Source organism: Mus caroli, chromosome X (genome assembly GCF_900094665.2).
Source record: "Mus caroli chromosome X, CAROLI_EIJ_v1.1, whole genome shotgun sequence".
NCBI classification, from domain to species: Eukaryota; Metazoa; Chordata; class Mammalia; order Rodentia; family Muridae; genus Mus; species Mus caroli.
Window position 1 is genome coordinate 34961542 of NC_034589.1, and position 23885 is coordinate 34985426.

The 23885-nt window shown below is 34.9% G+C and overlaps 1 protein-coding gene across 3 annotated transcripts in view; it reads right to left on the minus strand.

The window, feature by feature from the left end:
* Thoc2 (THO complex 2) overlaps window positions 1-23885 on the minus strand; it is a 110414-nt gene that overhangs the window by 27124 nt on the left and 59405 nt on the right. For all 3 annotated transcript variants that reach the window (XM_021153791.2, XM_029473077.1, XM_029473076.1), the window contains exons 13-30: window positions 23593-23634; window positions 23031-23161; window positions 22833-22934; window positions 18573-18657; window positions 17597-17690; window positions 17129-17209; window positions 15530-15626; window positions 13982-14099; window positions 11671-11850; window positions 9957-10121; window positions 6694-6969; window positions 5573-5714; window positions 4994-5151; window positions 3483-3611; window positions 3069-3200; window positions 2798-2982; window positions 2128-2306; window positions 1803-1905 (exon numbers count right to left, since the gene is read on the minus strand). In XM_021153791.2, coding sequence (XP_021009450.2) covers window positions 1803-1905; window positions 2128-2306; window positions 2798-2982; window positions 3069-3200; window positions 3483-3611; window positions 4994-5151; window positions 5573-5714; window positions 6694-6969; window positions 9957-10121; window positions 11671-11850; window positions 13982-14099; window positions 15530-15626; window positions 17129-17209; window positions 17597-17690; window positions 18573-18657; window positions 22833-22934; window positions 23031-23161; window positions 23593-23634 — 2399 coding nt within the window. The remainder of the gene's footprint in view (window positions 1-1802; window positions 1906-2127; window positions 2307-2797; window positions 2983-3068; window positions 3201-3482; window positions 3612-4993; window positions 5152-5572; window positions 5715-6693; window positions 6970-9956; window positions 10122-11670; window positions 11851-13981; window positions 14100-15529; window positions 15627-17128; window positions 17210-17596; window positions 17691-18572; window positions 18658-22832; window positions 22935-23030; window positions 23162-23592; window positions 23635-23885) is intronic.

Consider the following 23885-nt stretch of genomic DNA (forward strand, 5'->3'; position numbering starts at 1 on the left):
CATCCAGAGACTGCCCCACTCAGGGATCCATCCCATAATCAGCCACCAAATGCAGACACTATTGCATATGCCAGCAAGATTTTGCTGAAGGGACCCTGATATAGCTGTCTCATGTGAGGCTATGCCAGTGCCTGGCAAATACAGAAGTGGATGCTCACAGTCATCTATAGGATGGAACACAGGGCCCTCAATGGAGAAGCTAGAGAAAATACCCAAGGAGCTGAAGGGGTCTGCAACCCTATAGGTGGAACAACAATATGAACTAACCTGTACCCCCAGAGCTCTTGTCTCTAGCTGCATATGTATCAAAAGATGGCCTAGTCAGCCATCACTGGGAAGAGAGGCCCCTTGGTCTTGCAAACGTTATATGCCCCAGTACAGGGGAAAGCCAGGGCCAAGAAGTGTGAGTGGGTGGGTAGGGGAGCAAGGCGGGGGAAGGGTATAGGTGACTTTTGGGATAGCATTTGAAATGTAAATGAAGAAAATATCTAATTAAAAAAAATTTAAAAAAGAATTGCAAATAATTCTCCAAAATTCACCTAATAAACAGGCTAGTAATGAACTCATAAACAGCTCATAAAATTAATATAAATGCCCAATAAATACTTTTAAAAGTGTTCAACATCTTAGCCATCTGAGAAATAAAAAATAAAACTGCTTCTAACCAGTCAGAATGGCTCTCATCAAGAGAATAAACAAGAAAAAAAGTTGGTGAGAATGTGGGTAAAACGTTATACTTATAACTTGCTAGTGGAAATGTTAACTCATATAACCACTATAGAAGTCAGTATATATACAAGTGTCTCAAAAACTAATAGAATAATATCTCAGCTGTTCCACTCCTGGGGGTACACCCAAAGGTCTCTAATTCAACATAACATAGAGATACTCACATTTTTGTTAATTGTTACACTATTCACAAGAAATGGGGCCATCCTACTTATCTATTGACAGATTCATGGATAAAGAAAGTATGGGATTCATACAAAATGAAATGCAACCAAACTGAAAACTGAAATGATGGCATTTGATGGAAATGGAGTCACTGGGAAATCTTTACAGTACTTGAAATTAGAAAGGCTCAAAAAGGAAAATACCATGTGCAGAACCTATATGTAAGTATGTAAATACCATATACATTATGAAAGTAGAAAAGGAACCAAGAAAGAAAAACAGTTCTCATAAAAGAGGAACAAGAGGCAGAAAGGAAGATAATAGAATACATGTGTTATTTAAGAACAGAAAGGAAGATTATTTGGAAAGAAGACCGAGACTAGCAAGAGACAATGGGAGCAAGGGAGGTCACGGGGGTAAGGGCAAATCAGAATGAAGTATAATGAGTCATACATATAGAAATGCCACAATTACTCTGTATGCTCACTTACAAGATAATTTTTTAAAGGAGAGAACTCTGGAGTTAGGAAGATGGCTATGTTTGTAAAGTACTTGCCATGCAAGTATAATAAAGCAAGCTCAACTCTTCAGAGCCCACATAAAAACAAGCACAATAGACCTCATCTGTAATCCCAGTGCTCCTATGGTAGAATGGAAGGCAGAGAAAAGAGAACCTTTGAAAGTCTACAGGCTAGCTAGCCTAGTATATGCAGCAAAGGGGATCCAATTTCAAACAAGGTACAAGGTGTGGAGTAACATCTGATGTTAGACCTCCACACACATTGTGGCAACCATGCACAATTACTTACATATACATGAATGGTATACACACCCATGGTACACACACATACACACACACACACACACGAGAGGGTTTAGAATTATAACATATGGCACAGTGTTCATACCTGTTAGAGCCACTATTTCCATTGCTTGAATTCCCTTTTGGTGTGGTACTAGAAGCCTTATTAACAGCTTTTGTACCACACTGAGATCTCTCCCTTGATTTATCTGAAATAAAAACAAGGTTTTTGTTAGCTAACTCGAAATACAAATTCTGACTTCACAGCAAAATGATTTGTGGATAATTAGGAAGGCCCAGGAGGCTGATTAATTCTTAATAGTTACATACTCATAACTAGGGAATAAAATGCAATATGGGGTTAGTATTGTAATTATCATGTAATAAAATATTTCAATACATTATTTAGAAGTGTCTACAAACAAGCGTACCAGTCTCCTCAGCACCACTTTCATCTGATTTAGATGCATTTCCTATAGATGATGAAGAAGTCCCACCACCAGGCCCATTTTGTACACTGGCAACAGCATTCCTTGGAGGAGGATCCTTATGATGAAATTCATTTTCAGGTATCATGTGTGACTTTCTACTTTTCAACTGCCCCGAGTAGCTGAAAGTCGCACAAAGTGTTTAAATACACATACACAAATCAAAAAAAACCATAAATATGGAGTTTAATCAAATAAAATTTTACAAATTATTCACTCTGCTACTTGGTTCTAGAAAATGAAGTACCAATTTTCAGTATATTCCTCAAGATCTTTAGAGTGTTCTAAAAACTTAGTCATTCCTTCAAATTAAACTAATTCTTTAACTAGAGAGCCTTTTTCTTTTTGTTACTCAAGATGTGAGAACTATTAAAAATTATATCTCCCCCCTTCAAGAAATATATTTCTTTGAAACTATCATCCAGTATAGACCGGAAGTTGATAATCAGAAGTGACAACTCTCACCAGCCTGTGGGAACATGATCGCATAATCTCCCATAATCTCCTGAAGTAAAGCAGAAGATAAGACTTCAACATTGTAAAACATTTTCACATCTTCAGAATCCTTCTGTAATCTAGTGTCATAAGTTACATTAAAATATAATTGTGTTACCCCATAGCCAATGCATAAAGATCTGGCCTCTTCTCTTTTTCTTCTTGGCATATTTTATTCACTCTTCTCTCCAAAGCCTGACCCAGATTCAAAACTTTTGGGTACCAAGGAAGTATTTTTGTTAGTACAATCAATATATTCCTGATGTGAGTGTATTCGCCCGTCTCAAGGCAATGTACTGATGCCTATAACAGATGTTGAAAGAACGATTATCATAAAATACAGGTTTAAAGAGAAAAAAAATCTTTGAAAAATATCCACTATATTTTACCTTGGTTAGTTTGTAATGCCATTTGTGGACAACGTGTCGAAAATTTTCATAATCTAACTGATCAGCTTTATTTCCACCATCAAATCCAGTTGCCCGTAATATGGTAAGGAATCCTGGATAGTTTCCACATTCCTAAGAAAAATAGGTTTCTCATTTTTAGAGGTAAAATTCATCCCACAAAATAGGAGAATAAAACCAGATCAGTGACTCTTATGTAAAAGAATGTTTCAGCTTACCCAATGATAATAACTTGAAATATCAAGTTGAAATAGAATAAAAAAACATACTTTTTATAATATATTATGATTTTAAGTATCACTTTATAGCTGAATCTTAAATTCTTTTAAAACTGATCAATCTGAAGCAATAATTATATACACAAGTAAAATATAAACATATTTATTAATTATATACCTTTTCATATGTGGCTCTATCACTATGCCACCTGGTCACCGTCTCTAACATACAGCAAAGAAATCTCCCATACCGACTAGCTTCGTTTTCAGTGCAGCTTGCAACTGTGTAAATTATGTCAGAAAAAACCTAGAGGAAAAATGTTCGAAAAAAATCAAACTAACTGAAAATATTAAAAACTATATTAAAGCATATCACAATATACAGATAAATTTAGTAAAAAAAAAAAAGTACTTTCTCCTATTATATTCACACCTGCTGAGATTTTATTTTTTTGTGGCAACTCTAGATTGTGTAAAAATAAAAATAGCAATCATAAAGAATCCACATGTATTTTTTGAAGAACTAATTTATAATAATAAAAGAAAATGCTATTATTATCATTTTATTACATAATGCTTCTTGGAGACTTAGTCATTCATGACTGAGACTGAATAAACAGTAGGCAAAGATAAAGGTGATAAAATTTAGAAATATGCAGCAAACAAACTATAATACACATTTTAAACCCACAAATAATGGTAATATAAGAAAAAATGCAAGATGGAAAATTCATGAATATGAAACTAAAGAATTTCCCTGCTTTCATGTGGTGTAAAAGGCTTTTATTTGGGTAGAAGATTGTTTTAGTTTTATTTTGAGGAGTAAAAATTAAGGAATATAGAAAGGCCCCACTAACGAAGTTACAAGTTTATTAAATTCAAAGCCTGAGTGAATAGGTTAACCTTGAGTGCAACAGATACCATTTCAGGGAGTTCTTATATGTAGTAACGCATTTAACCCTCAGATCAATCTTACAAAGCAAGTCCCTTTCTATAGATAAGAAAACTGAAGCACAGAGAAGTTAAATACCTTGTGAAAGATATAGTGTGGTGGTTTGAATATGTTTGGCCCAGGAAGTGGTACTAATAGGAGGTGTCACCCTGTTGGAGTAGGTGTGTTACTGTGGGAGTGGGCTTTGAGACCCTCCTCCTAGCTTCCTGGAAGTCAGTCTTCCCCTAGGAGTCTTCAGATCAAGATATAGAACTCAGTTCTCCCTAGCCCCTATACCATGACTGCCTGGATGCTGCCATGTTCCTGCCATGATGATAATGGACTGAACCTCTGAACCTCTAAGCCAGCACCAGTGAAATGTTGTCCTCATAAGAGTTGTCTTGATCATGGTGTCTCTTTACAGCAATGAGAACCCTAAGACATATAGTTTTAAAGAAGTAGAATTAGGCCAGGCAGTGGTGGCACATGCCTTTAATCCCAGCACTCAGGAGGCAGAGGCAGGCAGATTTCTGAGTTCGAGGCCAGCCTGGTCTACAGAGTGAGTTTCAGGACAGCCAGGGCTATACAGGGAAACCCTGTCTTGAAAAACAAAACAAAACAAAGAAGTAGAGTTAGGATTCAAGGTCACAAACTTGGCTTTTAAGATCATGTTATTCACTGTACACATAACGCCTCTAGAGTTTATAGTACTTAGCTGTGTTTATGTGGATTTTTTTAATGTTGTGATAAGAACTTACTCGATCATAGCAAAGAAGTGTGGAAAAATTTGGAGTTTTCTGTTGATGTACCAATTCAACAAAACGAGCACAATAAACAGCATCAATTGCTGAAAAAATGCATCGAGGAAATATACACAGCTGTAAAAATTTTGTGATGGTCTCATTTTTGGTAGACTCTAAAAATAAAAGAACATATTAAGCAGTTATCTTCTCCCTAAAGTGCCTGAAGGCTACCAAACATGACAACATTTTAACTGTAGTGTACACAATGTTATAAAACCACAATGAGGTGATAAAGATTCCTATTACTACTCTGTGGACATTTATCTATAATGTTCATATTATAGATATATAACATCTATACTATGATCCTGTACAGAAAATTTAAATCCTAAGCTATTAGTATTATCTTTACACAAACTAATTTTATTTCACTAGCAAACTGTCATCAGTCACTTCAGTGAATACATGAGGTTGATTCTGTGGTAATGAGTAACTAAAGCAGAATATGTGCATAATCACTTGAACACTGCCAAAGTTAGAAATGTTTGCTTTTCAATTTAGCAGCAGCAGGAATAGTCAATCCCAAGAACTTACTTGCTAAAAGCCAGTTGTCTTTTTCTAGTTTCAGTCTCTGAAGTACTCTTTGAACATGTTCCATCTGCTTCTTTTCTTCTTCAAGGAGCTTGTCCTGAAGGGCAGTGCAACGCTCCTTTTCTTTTTTCTTTTTATTTGGAGGCTACAAAGTAAAGTCAGATAGTTTTCTAACTGTATTGTCTCCTTTCATGTATAAAATTGTCAAGAGAAAAGTGCTTATACTCTAGGATTATTGAGGCGTGATTGTACAGTAGATATGCCTGAATGTATTACTTTTATTCGCATTCAGCACATCCAAATCAGTATCACAGAGTCCTCACACACCTTCTGAACAGGTTACCTTCCTAACCCTGGTAGTATACACCTGAGGCAAAAATGAAGTTATCTTTAGCTTTCCTTCATTCCTACAGCCTACTTGTTTAAAAGCCATATGGACTGCCACTGTCTCTAGCATAGCCTATATTCTCAGTACCTCATACCAAAGTACTCTAAATGACACGCAGCTAGCTGGTCTCTAACCTCAGACTAAATAACACCCCCCTTATCAAAATCACTCTTCATATTACTCTCATAATCTTTTTAAAGTTCCATTTTTACACCTGTTATTTCACAGTAAGGTATCTAAATTCGTTCTTTAATTATATCATATTTATTATTCTACCCAACTTTCAGTACCTGCCTAAGTTTTTACCAACCTGACTTTTTAAATATATCAAGTAGAGTAAAGGAAGTCTCCTTAAACCCCATACTACTCCCTGTGTTTGCTGGATTATGCATACACACACACACACACACACACACACACATACATACATACATATTATGGATGATAATAATAATCGTTTGGGAATTCCTACTCCTCTTGAAACAGAAGCCACACAAGTAACATTAGGCTGCTATGGCAGTATTCAGTAGAAAAGACATGCATGTCTTTTATTCCTTATCATGATTTCTAACCATTTCCTAAGATCCTGCCCCAACCATTGAGATGTTACCATTAAATAACCTTAAAATATTATAGAGGAACAAGATGGAAGACTCTTAAACTAAAATAATTACAAAATATGGATAATACTGCATAAATGACGCAACTATACTTGCATTGCTACATCAAAACCTACCATTTCCTGATTGTCATCAATCGCTTTCATCTGAACTTTAAGTTTATTGACTTCTCTTTCATAGCTGGTATGTGGAACTGCAAGGTCATACATTGTCAATGACCAAAATGTAGCATAGAACTGAGGGCTGATGTCATCCCAGACTTTGGAAACATGTAAGGAGACCACTGCTTCATGGACAGGCGCCATCACCATCTCACATGATGTAATGTATTTATGGACTTTATGTTGCTGTTTACTTCCCTTTTCTGATTTTTTAAGTTCATCGTATTTTGACTGCAGATAAAAAGTTAAAACATATCATATATATTTGTACAAAATGATCATGGCAATTCTACTTTCTTACCAGAAGCACTTATTGTAAGATAAATTACCTTTGAAATCTGTTCCAATCCTTAATTTCATGTTCTTAACTAGTTTTTGTCAATAAAAGTTGACCTACTATCTCTAATAGGGCATGTGTCAGTCAGTAAGTTGGACTGACACTAAGAAAGGTTATAAAAAGGCGCTGAGATGACTACCTCAGAAACTAAGTGTACAGTTTTGCCACAGACTTAGAGGTCCCAGAATGCAATACTTCAATGCTGAAAATGACAACATTCCAGACAGAGCAATCAGCTATTTTAGCCTACTGCCACGCCAAATGAAATTTTCCATAAGTACCTGCAGGAAATTAAATTAAAAGCATGTGAGAACTGATGCTACAGTTTCTTTGTCCTGACTGCCTTGTCCTAATTAGAAAGAGAATTGGGGGGGGGGGACTATATTTTCAGTTACATAAGGTAAAAATGAATCTATTAGTACCAAAATATTGACATAATTATTTCCAAATGCAACAAAGAAAATTAATACACTATCTCACATCTTTCTGCCATTTTATGATGAAAGACCTCTTGCCAAGAAAACAGGCATGATCCTTAAGTTGAATCTAAGAAAATTCTTGCAACCAGCTGCTTCTTTGTATTAGAAAAAGCATTGAAATAATTCAGTTTATCCTAAGTATATAACAAGATGATCATCAGTCAAAGGTTCTGAGTTCTACACTGATTGGTAATAGTCTCAGCTGCCTTGAGACTGACTGGGCTTCATCCAAGCAGACTAAACTGAAAGTGTACAATCTACTACATTCAATGTTATGTCAAGCAAAATCCAGGAATCTTGCAATTATTCTAGAAGTAGAACTCTTTATTTATTTTGATAGCCATGCTAGAGAGCAGGCTGATAACTACTCAAACTATATAATTGATAAAGCTACAAAAACGTTAGCTACAGGAAAGTATAACAATTCTATCAGAGACTAAGAATGAGGGTGAAAAAAGATTTTAAACTTAAAAATAGATTTTGCTGAAGGTAACTAATATGAATCTAGATCAGTGAAATGACATCTGCTAACGCTCTACCAGGCATGAGATAAAACACTGCTGGAATTACCTGCATATGACAAGCTGGCTTCTGAATGGGAAAAGCCTAGAATAGCTAGAGCAAGGAAAACCTTCCTTTTAGATATGTTTCAAGGTTTGAGTATCAATAATTAACAGTGAAAATTACCTTATAGTTATGAGAAAACTGAATAGCACCAATAATACCAATCTTCCCAACTCTCTAGTCTTGAATCTATGAATCTAGTTTGTAGGCCTGCTACTAGTATCTAGTCAGAAAACTAAGCTTAATCAAAAGAATGGTTATACTTCATCTACAATGCTAATTTTCCTTCTCTTAAATTAAACTAATACCTAAGTTTATATCTTTTTTAAAAGTTTTTAAAAAGATTTATTTATTTATTTTATGTGAATACACTGTAGCTATCTTCAGACACACCAGAAGAGGGCATCAGATCCCATTAAAGATGATTGTGAGCTACCATGCAGTTGCTGGGAACTGAACTCAGGACTTCTGGAAGAGCAGTCAGTGCTCTTAACCTCTGAACTATCTCTCCAGCCCTTAAGTTTACATCTTCCAACAAACAGAGAATAGTATAGTACCACTGATTTATGTCCAAAAAGCTTTTTGTCAGGCCAAGAATCTGAGCAGTATTTGATTGAGGGACTGTAGTAGCCAATTTCCTGAGGGGAATCTGCAGTTACCCCATTTCCTCTCTCATCACTTTCTTATACATTCTCTCTCATTCATCAAAGGTTCACTAAAGACCTCACCTAAGCAGCAAAGTTAGAGCAGTGTGGATGCCCATTCAACTGCATCCTAGGCTGCTGAGGAATTCCCTTTCCAAAGAGGCATGTACCCTATATGAAGTGGGTTGGGAGCACTTTATTGTTGCCTGGAGTATATAAATGCCACAATATATTTCTTTATTCTTAAACCCTGAGAAGAAAATGCCATTTCTTTGATTAGATTGTATATCTCTTAAAAGAAAACACTTTCATCCCACAAAAAATATGTCATTTTTTTGACCAAGAATATTTCAGACAACCAGGTATTCATTTGCTAGGACTCATTACTGATTAGGGTGTCCAGTTCCAAATTACTAAAATATGATATGAAATTCCTTAGATAAAGCATTTCTTCTACCTAGGTTCTTGAAAAAATCAGGTCCTATGTTTCTATGGATGAGAATTTTTGATGTGGTTAGGGTGAGAATGTAAAACATTAACTACATACAGCAGTGAATTCTCTGAATGGGAGACTTTAAAATCCATTTTTGTTCCTATTGACCCTCTAGAATATTCAGGAAAGGAATTGCTGCATAATGCCAGTGAAGTGGTCATTAAATCAAGTAAGACTGAAGCAGTTGTTCATATGTAAACATTAACAGTATTCTTAGTTACATGATCAAATGAATGTCAAATTTCTCCCTAGTGTCTTTCTATATACTTCTGCTACAAACTATATAACAGAAATTTTATAGGAAATAAAGAGGAAAACTTAGTTTAAGAGAAGGGACCAATGACTGGAGTAAATACCACACACAGTATAGAATTAAATGATTTCACTCCACAAATTGGACTGGAACCCACAAACAGTATAAAATAAAAAAGAAAAAGAAAAAGAAAAAGAAGAACTGAAGGGCTAGATTCCAAATTAACAAAATGGAGAATATACTGGGTCTCTATGAACTGACTACAGGGAAAGTAATAGGAAGACCTGTCCTGTAAAACAGCATTTCGCTGTTTACTGCTGAGAAAAAGAACAGTAATAGAAAATTAGAGTAATCTGTATTTATCAAATTAGCATGTATTTAAAAATCAAATATTTGTGTAAATCATTCAGAATTACTCTTGAACACCAATGAAGACATTCATACTTACCGAAATATGATGTGCATACATTGGCCTAGACAGAAAAAATGCTGCATCGTGTGGTGTATGAAATTCATTACAGAGCACATCAATTGAAGGCACTCGTTTTATATAATCTTCTGTACTTAGATTTGATGCTAAAAACCCACCAAACTGTACTAGGGTGTCATGACACTAAAGTAAAAATAAGACAAAAACAAACAAACAAACACAAAAAACAGATGTTAACATTTTCCAAAACCAACATAAACCTATCTCAAATGATTAAGATATATGTTATTTTAACAGAATCTTAAATGACAATTAAAAATCCAAATTTCAATAGTTTAGGCAGGGACAGAAATGAAGAACACTATGTTCAGTGAAATAAACAAGGGTAGAAAGATAATTTTCACATATTCCCACTTGTACATAAAGTCTAAAAAAATGTTGTCATCACAAAAGTAAAAAGAAGAGTAGTTCTGAGAGGCGACGAGCGCCGCTGGAAAGGGCAGAGAGATGCGGGAGCTGGGGTAGCACAGTGCATTTCTATAGGAGACATAAGCTCAAGTGATAAGACAGCCAACATAGACTGCCTACGGCTTAAAGCATTTTGTGTCAACAGGAATAATAAATCTTTCAAAAGATGAAAATAGGAATTATCAATTTTATAATTTACACATTATATACATGCACTGAATTATGACAATGTACCCTATAAACACACAATTACTAGGTATTGAATAAAAATTCTAAATTAAAACAAAGATTATATATTTACAGTTGTAATCGGACAAATATATTTTTCTTTATGGACTCCAAAAGAAGAGAGAGAACATGTGAGCTCTAAGCACAGTGATATATATCTATAACCTACCACTACATCTTCAGCTGTGAGTATAAAAACTGTAGTAACTATAGAAACCAGAAAAGTGCAAAGGGAACACTATGGTGGGGGAGACAATGGAAAGGGAAATAACAGGAGACAGCTGACTTGAATGGGACAATGGAGAAAACAAGGGAATCTTTATTACAGGAGTGGGGAGGAAGGGAAATACAGAAGAGGGGAGGAAGGTAAAATAACAGTGAAGATGTCAAAAGAGTCAAGGAATCACACTATCAATTATTTACATAAAGATGCTCTTAATACATGTCAGTGCTTAAAACATAGTGTAAATGAAAATTTCCCCTCTGAGTTGGTAAGAGTCTTCTAAAAGCCATAGATTATCAAACAGAAACTTAACACTAGGTTGAAAAGCCACCTACAAACACACACACACACACACACACACACGTGTGTGTGTGTGTGTATACATGCAATGAGAAGTCAGTGACTGTCATTGTTTAAAGGATAAAAAATATTAACCACAAAAACATTACTAGCCAACAAAATGGGTTTACATATTAACAATATTATTACTAAGAAATAAGACATAGTATCTACTGTGGTACAATGAAAATTACAAATTTCCAAAGATCAAAAAGAAGGCAAACAATCTGATGGCCTTTCATGATGGAATGTCTCATTAACTGAAAACCTTATATATAACATCCCCTACACCCATCTTGTAAATAGAATAGTATGCATAGAAATAGAGGCTCTATTTAAGGAAAGCCTATTTGACATTAGAGGTGTCAGACATTCACATTATGTGTACAAATGGTATGTTTAAATTGACATCACAATTTCTATTTTATTGAGATTTAAAAAGTTTTCCTCAACACCCAAGCTTCTTTCACTTACCTGGTCATAGAGTTTCCCCACAAGTTTCAAGTGTTTCTCTCCACCCTCCTGAAAAATTACCCCATTTCTCTGTTGTGCCATAAGCAAACAGAGAGGAAGAGCAAGATCATGGTCCAGTAGTGCATCCTTTAATCTCTGAGAAGATTTTTTAGTGTTTCTGATCTGGCCGAAATAACCACCCTGTATAAAAGAAGACAAAAATTACTGCTATATGCAATGTATTCCATGCTGTCTCACTGGGAAAAGACACACAAGAAAGCTGAGGCATAATCTTTAAAATATTTCCGAGCTAGAAGTTATAATCCGTTCACATGGGCAAGAGAGTCAAGGTGATTGGATATTCAGGACCATCCTCAACTACACATGTTTGAGTCCAGCTTGAGGTGACTACAAAGGACTCTGTCTTAAAAAAACAGAATAAGAAGACATGCCTGGCTTAATATAAAGCAACACCAAATAAAATAAAGCATTTCTATAACCTATAAACATTCTCCTCAACAAATTTGTTTTAATGATACTATTGTTTATTATAATCTGGTATCTAATGGTAGCAGATATATTGGTATAATTGGTTATTTTATTTATTTACGTTTCAAATGTTATCCCCCTCCCCAATTTCCCCTCCACAAGCCTCTCACCCCACCCCACCTGCCGTTGCTTTTATGAGGGTGTTCCTCTACTTTCCAACCTATTCCTGCCTCCCTGCCCTAGCATTCTCCTACACTGGGGCATTGAGCCTCCCCTCCCGTTGATGCTTGACAAGGCCATCCTCTGCTATATATGTGGCTGGAGCCATGGGTCCCTCCATATGTATTCTTTGGTTGGTGGTTTAGTCCCTGGGAGCTCTGGGGGTGAGGTCTAGTTGGTTGCTAATTTCTTACTGTGCTTAATTAAGCTTTGTCATGGATCTACAAAATATCGTTTGTGTAGAGTTTNGTTCTGTCTACAGTTTTCATTTATCCACTGTGAGTTGTAGAACATACCTGCCCCAGATAAGTGTGTGTGATGATAGTATAGAATCTAAACAGTATCTAATTACCTAATGGTAATGGTAGCTCAATTGTGCAACTCATTGTTTCCATTTTCTACTTGGTAAAATCACACAAAGGATTATTTTTTTATTCAGTGAAAAGATTTAGTAGACTGTGATAGAGATTTATTCCAGTGGAAATATCAAGGAAAATCTTTTCAGTACAAATATAAGTTGTTGTCTTTTATACTTTCGCGTGTTTTAAAGTTCCAATTACTAGTGTTTCACAGATCTTAAAAAAGAAGGTAGCAGTGGTTTTAAGGGGAGAACATGGATGGCTTTGACATTAAGCTTTGGGTAATTAGATACTGTTTAGATTCTATACTATCATCACACACACTTATCTGGGGCAGGTATGTTCTACAACTCACAGTGGATAAATGAAAACTGTAGACAGAACNAAACTCTACACAAACGATATTTTGTAGATCCATGACAAAGCTTAATTAAGCACAGTAAGAAATTAGCAACCAACTAGACCTCACCCCCAGAGCTCCCAGGGACTAAACCACCAACCAAAGAATACATATGGAGGGACCCATGGCTCCAGCCACATATATAGCAGAGGATGGCCTTGTCAAGCATCAACGGGAGGGGAGGCTCAATGCCCCAGTGTAGGAGAATGCTAGGGCAGGGAGGCAGGAATAGGTTGGAAAGTAGAGGAACACCCTCATAAAAGCAACGGCAGGTGGGGTGGGGTGAGAGGCTTGTGGAGGGGAAATTGGGGAGGGGGATAACATTTGAAACGTAAATAAATAAAATAACCAATAAAAAATAGTAAAAGAAAAAAATTAGCAACAGCAATTAATACAACAATCTCAATGATACAATAAAAGTTACATAAATATGGTCACTCTCCAAATATGTTACTGCACTGCATTGACATTCTTAATGATAACATGTTATGAAACAACACAGGCAGAATGATGAAGAATTGGGAAATTTAAGCAAAGGTTACTTTAATATAAACATTTTGCAATATAGCCAACTGAGAACCAGGACTAATATTCACATAGCCAATATGAAAACAAAGATGGCTATTCTATGACTAAAGTGTAGCTTATACAGTGTGGATACGATGGCCAAAAAGATAATTTATGTGCCAAAAGTGAGCAAGAAGGAGGGCAAAAATTTTTATGATTCTATATAAAATGAGTCTCAAAGTAAAATATTATAATTTATCTACTTATGGATATGTTTCTCTTTAATTTTGAATTGTGGCTAAGCATGAGTAATTGACACCTTGAAAGACAAAGCTGCAAATATTAAGTCCTTACTTACTTCAGCCTTTAGCTGCTCCCCACCAGTCATGGCTTCTAACTGCTCCATCGTCATCTCCTCTGTAATTTCAATTCCTGCCATTTTTTGTACCACTTCTTTCAATATTAGTAGGTCAAAACTAATACAAAATTTTAAAGAAATACAAAAATTAAACTATAAAAATCAAAAGAAAAGTATTTGAAGTTAAAACTTTAAGTATGGAAATAATAATACATAATAAGTAGTCTCCTGAGAATCTTTACTTAGATGAAGGAATGAGAGACAACAGCAAGGCTTATTTTTTAAATCTTATTTTCAAAATAAATGTTACATCAATTCTAGTCCTACAATAAAAATATTTCATGTTTCTCTTTGATTTATTTTTACCTGGATTAATTTGAAGCTTGGAATAAGATACAAGAATAAAAATTGTTGAAAACATCTCCCTTCTCCCTTACCCAAGCTTCATGTATTTTTCCTCAGTTTTCATTTGTACTTCCCTTCACTTCCTCCACACACCCAACCTCTACCTCTCTCCTGTTTTGATTGTCAGTAAGTATGAAATGTTCTCTAAGAGTTCATGAGTTAAGGACTTGATCACAATTTGATGGCACTATTTTGGAAGGTTCTTGAAACTTTAGGTGAAGTCTAACTGAAGGAGGCAGGTCACAGAATATTGTCTGTCTGTCTCTGGGTCTCTTTTGCTTCCTCTCTCATCACTCCCTCCACACCCTCCTTCCCGCACCTGTATCTCACACAAACACAGACAAACACACAGATTGGGGGGGGGGAAGGCAGGCAGACAGTCTCTTCGTTTCTTGCTGAAAAATCACAGCACACCTGAAATATTTGATTATAATCAATCTACTAGTACTAATGTTTAACAAATCTATTTATTTAAAACCTAAGCACTGCCACTGGCCCAGAATAAACTTCAGTATTTACAAAGATGCACGTAAGTCTTACATATCAAATTCATATTCAAAAAGTATTTTTCCTGTATACTCCCTTACAGAAAAAGCTTAATAGTAAAATAAGTTAACTGTCATTTTAATGATGTATACATGTGGCTAAATTTTATAGTACTAAAGAAACTATCTCTCTGTATTGACTTCTAGTTTCTCTTAAATATTCAATAACTAGGCATGGTGGCACATGCCTTTATCTAAGCACTCAGGAGACAGAGGCAGGCAGGTGGGTTTCTTTGAGTTCAAGGCCAGCCTGGATCTCATTGTGAGTTCCAAGATGGCCAGAGTTACATGATGAGACTGCGTGTCAAAAGAAAAGAAAAGCTCTCTCTCTCTCTCTCTCTCTCTCTGTGTGTGTGTGTGTATGTGTGTGTGTGTGTGTGTATGTATGTGTATGCAATTCTAACATTTGAAATATTTAGTGAAGATTTCAATTCTGAGGATAACCTGGACTGCATAATGAGACTCTACCTTAAAAATATATATTCTATAAATAACTATTCCAGTTGAATCTATGTGTCTTTCAAAATAACAGTAATCTCAACATTTCAAAACCACAAGAAGTGCTTGAGTTATTGAAGTTCATTTCCATATAATTTACCTTTTGCCTGCCTTTAATTGATTGGCTACATACTGAAGAAGACCAGCAAGATCAATCGGGTATTTACGGAATACTGCACCACAGAAACTAGCCAGACCTACGTGAAATAAAAAACAAAACTAGTTCATCAGACAAAAAATATAGTAAGTACAATTTCATTAAATTCAATTTCTAAAGCAAAATGAGGTATGAATTTCTTAAAACATTTTTATTTTTATTTCATGTGCATACATTTTTGCCTACATGAACATATGTGTACCATGTTCATTACCAGGTGCCTAAGGAAGAGCTAGAAAAGGGTGTTAGATCCCCTGAACAGGTGCTGTGCATGACCATGAACTGCCATGTGAGTGCTGGGAAACTGGGTCTTCTTGAAGAGCAGCCAGTGCTCTTAACCAGAGCCATCTCTCCAGCCCTGTACATTTTGACTGTACAATTGAATGGAGTTTTACCACAGTAATAGCTGATACTTATTAAGCATACATAAGCAAGCACATTATATTGATTAATTATATCAATAGTTGTCTTAGGTTAGTATAAACCTAATGAAGTAAATTGGGAAAAAGGGTCACATGACTTGCTCCAAGGCACAATATGAACTAAAGCAGTGATTCAAACTATGCACCCTGACCAATTAGGACTCAACCACACAGAATACCAAGTAAACTCAAACAACTAAATGCCCACCCCTAAAAAGTTTTGAGTCGTAACTTATTATTTATATCTAGGAACATACTACAGTTGTACAAAGCAAAAGAAACAGGTAATTTTGCTAGAAGCAGAATGCTTTTTTGTAGTATGTATGGGTGTCTTGCCTATATGAAAATTTATGTAGCTTGTGTATGCCTAGTACCCACAAACATCAGGAAAGGGTGTCAGATTCCCCAGATCTGGGGTCAAAAAGGGTTATGAGTGACCACATCAGTTCTGGGACTAGAACCAGAGTCCTCTAGAAGACCAGTCACGCTTTTAAATGTTGAGCCCTCTTGCCAACCTTAGAAGACCAATTTTAACCAATAGTCCCTATTATTTCCTGAAAGGAAGTGAAGACAAGAGGAAGATTATCTAATAATCTATAATATTTAAGTTATTTGCTAATTATGTAAATAATTAGACCAAACTTTAAGTTCTGACTTAAGGACCTTAGAGTACAGTGGGAAATTCAGATTCATATACATTAGACAAGGAAAGAGTGTAATTTCTAAATAAAAGTTAGAAAGAAAGTGAATGTCAGCTTCCAAATGTTTCCCCAAATTCTCCTATTTACATACTAACCCAGACCAATTGCATTAAACTTCCCAGATCAGATGACACTCAACAAGTGTGGTATGGCCAGAAACAACTTCCTCAAATTCTATCATAGTAAAATAAAATAGTCTCAAGTAAAGAAAATTAGTAAGTACTTAATAAAATCTCCATACAGCCCAAAGGTCTCTGACACTTTGCAGAACAAGCTTAGTGGCTAGATACTGTCAAGAGCTCTTGAGAAATAAGCACTTAAAAGCCTGAAAGCATAGGCAGGTAAAGAAAGCATGGCAGTTGCCACCTGCTTAGTGTCATGGATAGTACTACCATCCTGAGAAAAGTGAAAGCACTTACTCTGAAGCCAGCTTGAGATGGTTGTGTCATCATGTTTCATTCTTTCCTTTTCTGGATTAGCTAAAGCTTCAATGATACAATCTTTCATACATTAAGAAAAAAACACCAGAACATCAGTAATAAAGACCCTTAAACCCCCACATCTTCAGAGAGGAATGAAAATAGCTACCATATACTCATTATTTATCAACCCTCTTTCCCATCTCCTAACAAGTAACATACCACCTGTAACAGCATGCTTGATAAAATGAGTGTTTCTCCCTTTATACAACACAAAGCACTAACGTATGTGCATGCATACACATGCACACATACACAATTTCCTTTTCAATACTTTGGGCTGACAACAGATCAGCCAATTAGACCAACTTTAGATCATTACTAAAGAAAGTCAAAGAAAAATTAATCATTCAGCATTTAAATAAAGGGACACATGAAATCTATATTTTGCTCCACATGAAAGGATACAGGCCAGGACATCATAATTCAATGATGTGAGGTATTTCAATGAATCTACTACAGGTGTTATTAAGTTATCGTATTTCTGGATTTGTGACAAGATCTGGAAGATCAAGAAAGAGTGAGTTACATTAACTAAATAAAAAAATTTTATGCTAAGTAAGGTTCACACTTCTCTAAAATTAGAAATAATACAATTAAAGTGGTTCTAGCCAGGCAGACTTCAGCTCCAGCACTTGGGAAGCAGAAGCAGGAGGATCTCTGTGGGTTTGAGGCCAGCCTGGTCTACAGAGTTCAAGAACAACCAGGGATATACAGAGAAACCCTGTCTTAAAAACAAAGTTTCTCTGTTTTGCATCTATATAAAACATTTTACAAAAAAAAAAATTACATTATCATTGCTATATAGAGTATTTTCCTAAGGCTACATTTCTACCTAGGAAACATTCCAAGAGGTCTAAACTTGTACTTTGTAATAGTAATGGCTAGTCCTGTTTTAAATGTTATTTAGAGTCTTTCTAAAATGGACTCTGTGCTTTCCCCCACCCCCACCACACCCCTGCCCCTGAATACCTAATTTCTGTCTTTGTTGTTTGTTTTTCCAAGTGAAAGAGAAAGCATGGGGTTTGATTAACTAGGAAAGTAGGGAGGATATGGGAAGACTTGTGGGAGGGGAAATATGATCAAAATATACTATATGGAAAATTTCAACAATGATAATGTTAAAAAGAAGGTAACACTTCTAAAACGGAATCAAAGTGAAATGTTATTCAAATGTTCCTAAAACCTAACAATAGTTCTGTTGTACATTACTAGAAAACAGATCAATTTGTTAAATACTGTATATGAAGTTTTGTTTTTACTCTAAAGTGGAATTTCATCTGCTGTTTTCTAACATTTTAAATTTTACTTCATTTCTACTTGTACTGATATAAAGACAATCAAAAGGGAAATCTCTTAAAATAATATTAACTTCAAAACGTACATAGTCAAACAAAATTGTTGGATTGCTGTGGCTCAGCTTGCCAATTTGTCTTCCTGAAGGCTTCACATTTTCCTTGGTTAGACGCCTACAAAGGGAGAGAAATGCCAAGGCTCAGTACTAAGTACAATTACTCAGGATGCTGATAAGCTTTCCTGTACTATGTGGAAAACTCAAATACATCAAATGGATCCATGCAAACAAACTGCATTTTCATCCACTCTGTAGCAAAAGATGGACTCTCTTAGGGAATTTCAGAGTTTAAATGCTAGTTATCTACTAAGGGTAAAACTTATTTTACTGTATAAATACATGAAAACTTTTTAAAAAGATTCATTTATCAGTTCAGAAATTAGTTCTCTCATTTTCTTATTTCAAGATACACAATTTTAAAATCAATAAATTATATTCCTTTCATTTTTATTTCTTCTGTGATCAGCATATCTTTTCTAAGATTCTAAAACTCTGTAACAGTGAAATGCTAAGGATTAACATAAGTGTTTTGGAGTTGGTTACATAATAAACACAGAAACTCTAAACAGCAACAAGTGAACAAATGAAAGAACCTTTCTAAAAGGAATATATATCTAACACCACTAAACATTAAAAATAATAATGAAGTTCAATTTGTAATTCAAGGAATGTAACCATTTTTAAAGTAATAATATAATTATGTTAGGAAGCTTCTTGTGATAAAAGCAATCCAATAATTAAAATGATGTAATCATCAGCTGCTTCCCCTTCTTGTTTCCTATAGCTCAGTTTCTCCTGTTCCCTGCCAATGGAGAAAAGAGACCATTGGTTTTAAATCTGAAACCATATCCACCTCGGCCTTTAACTTAGCACCACCCTTCCCTATATCGAACCCTGCACCAGGTGGTACTCCTACTCGCCTCACTCACATAAAACTGTACACTTTTTATTCTATTCCATTTGTCTTCACTACCCTGAAGAGAAAATAAGCAAAATTAAACAAATATTCTCTAGACAGAGTCCTACCTTCAAGCTACCAGAATGTCAGACATATAAAACACAATATGAAGAATGAATGACTTGAAAAATTATAAAATTATACAAATAATATCCTAAAATATTCCATTGTCAATGTAAAAAGTTGTAGCAAATTCATGAAGTTTGGTGCAACAGCTGAGCTACAGCTAAAATGTAACAAAAACCCAAGTATATTAAAAAATTCTACACATATTGTTCTACACTAAATAAAAATATGAATTCATATATGCATTAATTCATATTAATGCTTACTATGACAAAACACTAGGCATTAAGAACATAAAAATGAAGAGCAGTTCTTGCTCTCAAGCCTGGCCTAACTAAAGATACAAATTTAAAACCATATTTTTAAAATTTCTGTTTTTAACTTTTTTGTTTGTTTGTTGATTTTTCTGACACAGTCTCATCTCAGGTAGTAAAGACAGGGATCAAAGTCATTATACTCCTGCCTCAGATTCCCAAGTACAAGAACTACAGAAGTATGCTATTATTCCTGACAAATTTTCTTTTTAAAAAGGTAACAAATTTGAGAACAGCACTTATATTCAATCAATAACATTAAAAGTATAAACAGAGCTGGAGAGATGGCTCAGTGGTTAAGAGCACTGACTGCTCTTCCAAAGGTCCTGAGTTCAAATCCCAGCAACCACATGGTGGCTCACAACCACCCATAATGAGATCTGAAGCCCTCTTCTGGTGCATCTGAAGTCAGCTACAGTGAATTTATGCATAATAATAAATAAATCTTTTAAAAAAGTATAAATATATCTACATTGCCTTATATACACCCTTAGAAGGATAAATAAGAATGTAAATACTGGTTACTTTACTTTTCTTCTCTGGGAGAGAACTGAGTGTGTGAAGAACAGGACATACACCTTTTTAAAAACGTGTATATTTTATAAGGGCACAACGTGATGTTTTTTAATCTATATAGACATTATAGAATAAATCTGTCAAGCAAATTATGACTTTTTCATCGCAAAACTTACTTTTTACTGTAATATGAATCTTTAAAGGGTAGTCTTCAGGAAATTTTGCAATAGGCATTATTATTGTTGACTATGGTCACCACAAAGTATAATATGTAACTAAAATTTTATTTCTTAAATCTAAGTAAAATCTTGTATCCTTTGATCAGCATTTCTCCTTTCCTTCAAATCCCTCTTTTCCCCAGTAATTCTCCTACTAGTGTCCTTTTTCACTTTAAAAAAAGGAAATTAGGCCAACCTGGTCTACAGAGTGAGTTCCAGGACAACCAGGGATATACAGAGAAACCCTGTCTCGAAAAACCAAAAAAATAAAAATAAAACAATCAAACAAAAAAGGAAATTCTGTCATTCACAACATGGACAAAACTGGAGAACGCCGTGGTACCTGAACTAAACTGGGAATAGAAAGAATTGCTATATAATAACATTTATTTGTAGAATCAGTATATTCATTCATCTGCTGATTTTATATACTTACAAAAAGGAACACTATCATGGTAATGTGCACAAGTGGAATGCTAGCATAATTTGCCTAAAATGTACTGGTGGCACAAATCAACTTTGTTTGTCAGTATGTGCTGTGGAGGCTTCGGAGAGCTGGCACTCATGCACACTTTCTAAGATGAATCACCAGATGGAGAGGGAAAGGCAAGCTAAGGGAAAATTTGTACAAATAAAGGAAGCAAAAAATACACACAAAGGAAGTAAGGCTAAGGAGACCATGGTGCATTTAGGAAAACAAGTAAGTTCAGTACACCTTAAAGTGTCATCATTAGGAAATGAGGTAGGCTATACAGCAGGAAAGATCAAGGAGTATCTCTCACATCACCATGCCATAAAGCTTGACATACGATCTGCCAAGTATTATCAAATCATCCAAGGATTTTGATCCCTGCACTTGGGAGGCAGAGGCAGGCAGATTTCTGAGTTCGAGGCCAGCCAGGGCTACACAGAGAAACCTTGTCTTGAAAAAAAAAACAAAAACAAAAACAAAAACAAAAAAGGGGGGGGGGACTTTGAAATAAGAAAATAATTCAAGTTACTATACTATTCCAGATAAAAGAATTAAGGCTGTGCTTCCAGAGTAAAGAGAATCAAGAAAATTAGTATTAAGTATTATTTTTAAAAAGCATTCAACTCAGTGCCTAGCACAAATAGTGTATGTGTGCATATATGAATGACCTGATCATATGTATATACAAATATATAGACAAAACCTGATCTGACTTCCACAAGTCAGAGGGATAGGTGTAAATTCAGGGCTGGAGAGATGGTTCAGCAGTTACAAGCACTGACTGCTCTTCCAGAGGTCCTGAGTTCAAATCCCAGCAACCACATGGTGGCTCACAACCATCTGGGATATGATGCCCTCTTCTGGTGTGTCTGAAGAAAGCAACAGTTTACTCACATAACATAAAATTAATAAATAAATCTAAATAAATAAATAAATAAATAAATAAATAAGTCTGCCAAGTGCTAACCATGATCGTCCAGTGTGCTTTAAAAAAAAAAAATGATACTGTTATCTATAGGCTTCTGAAGCTAAAACTTTCTTGGGTTCATCAAACTGAATAACCTCTCCAGCAATAATTTCTTCCCCTATTAACTTAATTAGATATTTCATTCTGTCTATTGTCATACCTCATTATAAGCCAAACTATGACTATGTTCATGCCTGTTTTCCCAATAGCCAATGTCCAAAGACAATGCCACTGGGCAAACACAGTATCACTTCAAACTATTATACTTAGTGAAACCAAAGAAAATATAACTTTAATTAGAATAACTATAGATGGATTTATAAAATGTTGGACAACTGACAAAAGCCTTATTGAAAACAAATAGAAGAGTTTTTAGTATCTAGACTACTACTTGCATGAAATACACAATTTTCATAAGCTTCAAATAACTTACATGAATTGATATGAACAGAGTTTGATTCCTGGGACAAACATGAAGTAAAGAGAGAACCCATTCCCACCACTCTGACCTCCATGTGCATACCATAGCATGCATACACCTACTCCTATCCCCCATACACATATATAAATCTAAAAAATATAAAAATAAAACATTAACTTATAATTTAAATGAGCTAACATAAAAAAACAAACTCATTCTAACTGCAATATGTAATCAGCTATACCTCTAAGAAGTATTTATAATCTTTCTCAAAACTGACACTCTAAACAAAATAGCTGAAACAAAGTAAATTATATCCAGACATATTTGAGGTAAATATGAAAAAAAATAAACTTACTTCATGATATACTTGGCTCTGTCTATTGTTTGAGCTTTAACTTTTACTAAAAGTGGGTGACCATTATAAGTTTCATTCTTCCACTGTCCATATAGACGATATCTTTAAGAAAATAAGATAAAAATTTAGAAAATATTAAATGCTTAGAAATTAATATACTAGAATTAATTGGAGTGACCAATCTGAATAAGTATTTACCTATGCTGATAGGGAAATGTCTTAAACATTCCCCACAGCTCCTCAGACATGCAAGCATTGCAGTCCATCAAAGAAAGAGATGGAAGTAATACCTGGTCAGTAATGCTAAGCAAACAGCTAAGGATAACTTCCTAAAAAGAAAAAAAGAAATTATTTCATTAGGTTTATTTCAATACACCCAAGATAGGGATGTCTTAAAAGAATTATCATTTATAAATCATACATACATACACACACACACACACACACACACACACACACACACACACACACTCCTCCTCACCCTATCATTGCCTTTTCTTTACCTAAGATAGCAAATGAAGTAAAAGAAGCAGAAAAGGTAATTAGGCAATGAGAGGCTTAACCTTTTTACAGTATAGAATCTTCAAAAAGAGAATATTAATCTTCAAAGAAAATGTTCAATGAGTTGCCAAATGCGGTACTGAGCATGTAAAGTATAAAATAACTATTTCTAAGGGTAGCTAAGTCTTGTTCACAGTAAAATATTTGGCATGCTATATCCTGACAAACACACCCATTATTTAATTTTTCAGTCTCTTACCGTTTTCTCTTTATCTTCCTGTTTGCTTCCATCAGACTGAAACTAAAATTTAAAACAATAATATGTTAGAAAGTCGATCATTGCCTTAGTTTATAATCTGAAAAAAGTTATATATTACTTAGTTGTTTGCCTTTTATAGACATGTATATTTGAAATAACTTATCACTAAATATAAATATTTCAAATTTCCATGTATATTTTTAACCTCTAAATTTAAAATTCCATAAATTTCAAGTATAAATCAGGGGAGAGGTGTTATTCCTGCGTGTGTGCTTGTGTGTGTGTGTGTGTGT